Below are 3,172 nucleotides of genomic sequence, written 5' to 3' on the forward strand. Positions count from 1 at the left end.
GAATTAACAGGTTATGTACAAACTGGCTGTCTTATTGCGCATTGGAAGCAAATGCTAACGACAAGCAATTTTGTGTACATCCCTCAAAAAAAAAAAGAAGAAAAGACTTGGACCCTTGGAGTTTTAAAGAATGTTTATCAATTTAATAGTTAATAATTAATATTTTTTTCTCTAAATTAATAGCTGAGGACTGTTAAATAAAGTTTAATTTAGTCTCTATGAATAAAATGTTTCTTCTAAAAGCAGCCTTAGCTTCAGTTGAGTTGTGCTGTAACTGTAAATTTTAAATAACATTTAAATATTTATTTTAAATAGAATTTTGTGGAAATGGAAATCTATGGCCAATATGAGTATTTTTAAAAATGGAGAGAATAATTTAATTGGATCCCGGCAGACGGTCTCCAGTTTAAGTAAGCATCCAACAGTCGTTCATGGAAGAGAACGACTATATACTGAAATTGACTCGAGTGGGCACACGGTTAGCCGGTGTTTGACTCCTTACGAGTGCCAGCTTGAGGACGACGTGGAGGAACTGCAAGAGGCGCTACTCAAAATATCTTCCGATTATGCTAAAATTCAGTTTGGAGTGCGCCAGGTAGCCTTGGCTTCGTCCAGTGAAAGAGACAGCCTGCTCAAAGATCTAGAGCACTTGACGTCCCAGGGACTGGATGATACTAAACGTAGTCTCGATTACATTGTTTCCTCACCAGCAAACATTCGTGTTAAGCAAAACAACATATTTTGCCAGCTTCGAGGACGGCTCAAAGATCTGACAATGGGAGCTTGCTTTCAGCAGGAATGTTATGGTCTAAAGAGCAGATCCATGATAGCATGCGAGGGTGGTACGAACAACGCTGATTTGTTTAACATTGAAGACCAGAAAGGCGAGGAATCCCAGGAATATATTTTTAATTCTGTGAGGAATAGAAACCCTGTCGATGGAAACAAGCAACTTGCCCGGGATGATATGGAATACAACAAAGAAGATAATCATGGTGTAAAGAGTCATACACTATTGGCATCAACAGCTAAATGACAGATTAAGACTCAACAAAATTTATAGAAAAACTTTAAAAAAATACCACACAGAACTTTTTGTGGCTTAACTCCGCTGTTATTCTATAAATATTTTTACCATTACGCAAATACAATAGGCAGCAAGGTAACACATAGGGAGCAATGAAACTATGAAGCAAGAATCTCGCCACCTAAATGCGCGTTTAAGAGCGAATGTTGTGTATGTATAAAAAATGATATGAAATAAGGTGTGAAATGCCTAGATATGTTATATAGTATTTGTTGCAACCAAAAACCTGTTAGGCAATAAAACAACTTATAATCAAAGACCAAAAAATACTGGTTTTGTCATATGCATTATTCAATCGATAGGTATTTATAAGACAAATACATTTAAGGAAAAAACATTTTCTAACATGACAACCACCAAAGTTTTGGGCGGCTTGTGTGCATTAGAGTGGGCGTGACATATTTGTTTGCTACTCCGCTAGTGATCCTGATCAAGAATATATATACTTTATGGGGTCGGAAATGTTTACTTCTACCTTTTATATACTTATATACTTTCCGACGAATCTAGTATACCCTTTTGGTCTACCCAATTTCCCACTACTACCCAAAAACAGGTGACAAATGCCGACGACCGTCGGTGACCCAAATGTATTTCAACCGTCACTAAAAATAAAATTAATTGGAAAGGATTTTTCAAGCCCTTTCCAATGGTATAATTTTCACAATTCTGAAATAAAAATTGCACATTTTGAAAAAAAATTTGAATTTTACACCTTACGCACAAGCAACCACGCACAAGCAGACCCACATACACAAAAGGACTCGAGGGTAGGGGGTGATACTCGAGTTCGTGGGTATGCACGTGCACTTTCTCATGGACATTCTCAGAAGATAGCGAGGGGTCACAATATTTTGAAATGCAATAAAACAATAGGATTGCCTCGGATAGCAAACACAGTGATTATGATTTTAAACAAAACCGTCGAAAAAACCTCTGATCCCCCTTATTCTAGCTACTCTCAGCTTAAGGCTTGAGAAAATTCTAATGGTTGCACTGCAACATCTTGCGCAAATGTTGGCCCGAACCTATCCCATAGCCGACACACCATCGATATTTACCTACATACTGAATCCTCTCACATGACGTTCACCCCCCGGTAATTTGTTAGCAATCCTTGTCTTCCTTTTCCCTCTTATACTTCGACTGCGGTCTTGTTCTGCTTCCTATTTTCGAGAACCAATCGGATTGGTTCTAGGAGTACAACATGCCTGTATGCACTCCCTGTAGATGACAACCTGTTAAGTGAACATTCTACACTCTAGAATGACACCCCTCAAATAGCTCAGGATCAGTTCTTCAAATGCCCCAGTACTGCATACCAATGGATCTTACTATTGAGTTTTTCTGATACCATTAATGAGATTGAGATTGATCATCTTGAAATACCAGAGATGCAGGATTCTGATGTCGAGATAATTGAAAACTCGGATCAAGAGGTTGTGGATGCTTCAGATACGGAAGATTCGGTTGATCGTCTCCCACGAAGAGTATTTCAACCTGCTGCAGCTTCTACCCAAGAGAGGGACCCGGAATTGTCCTCCCTTGCGTGGAGACAGTTCTCAATTGGGAGTGCTACGCAGGCTGCTCTGGAGTCCCTGATCCTAAACAATGAAAGCCAGGATCAATTTCAGTGTGGACAGGAAATTGAATTGGACGAATCTCTCCACGGAAATGTTTCCAGACGATGACTACATCTTCGAGGAAATTTTGGAGCCCCCACCACAACCAGCAAATCCATATTTAAATTTGTTAGATGATGGAGAGACAGCGCTTTACTCGACGTTTTATTTAGTCTTAGAGTAATAATTTTAAATTTGTCCATTTTATATTATACTTAAATTAAAAAAATTATATAAAATAAAACTATTTTGAAATAGAGTTCTTATAATTGTTTTTTATTTTTTCGATCATTTTCTTCTGCTTTACGAATACTTTTTATCTCCTCATTGTGCATTAATAGAATATGCATATTATAGTTGTTTCGCAACCAAATTTTTCGTACTTCAGGACAGAAATAACAACAATAATAGGAAGATCTAGATTTTTGATAGTTAAAGTTGTGTCTCTTTAAGGTATGCACTT

General features: G+C 37.6%; 1 protein-coding gene across 1 annotated transcript; it reads left to right on the forward strand.

Annotated features, from left to right (window-relative positions):
- Positions 1-251: 251 nt before the first annotated feature.
- On the forward strand, positions 252-1,354 carry LOC108031528 (uncharacterized). The gene has a single exon (XM_017105062.3). It carries the CDS (start codon positions 338-340, stop codon positions 1,034-1,036), a length of 699 nt encoding a protein of 232 aa, XP_016960551.1. The 5' UTR covers positions 252-337; the 3' UTR covers positions 1,037-1,354.
- Positions 1,355-3,172: the final 1,818 nt, after the last annotated feature.

The sequence above is a fragment of the Drosophila biarmipes genome, unplaced genomic scaffold, assembly GCF_025231255.1.
Source record: "Drosophila biarmipes strain raj3 unplaced genomic scaffold, RU_DBia_V1.1 ptg000017l, whole genome shotgun sequence".
In the NCBI taxonomy this organism is placed as follows: Eukaryota; Metazoa; Arthropoda; class Insecta; order Diptera; family Drosophilidae; genus Drosophila; species Drosophila biarmipes.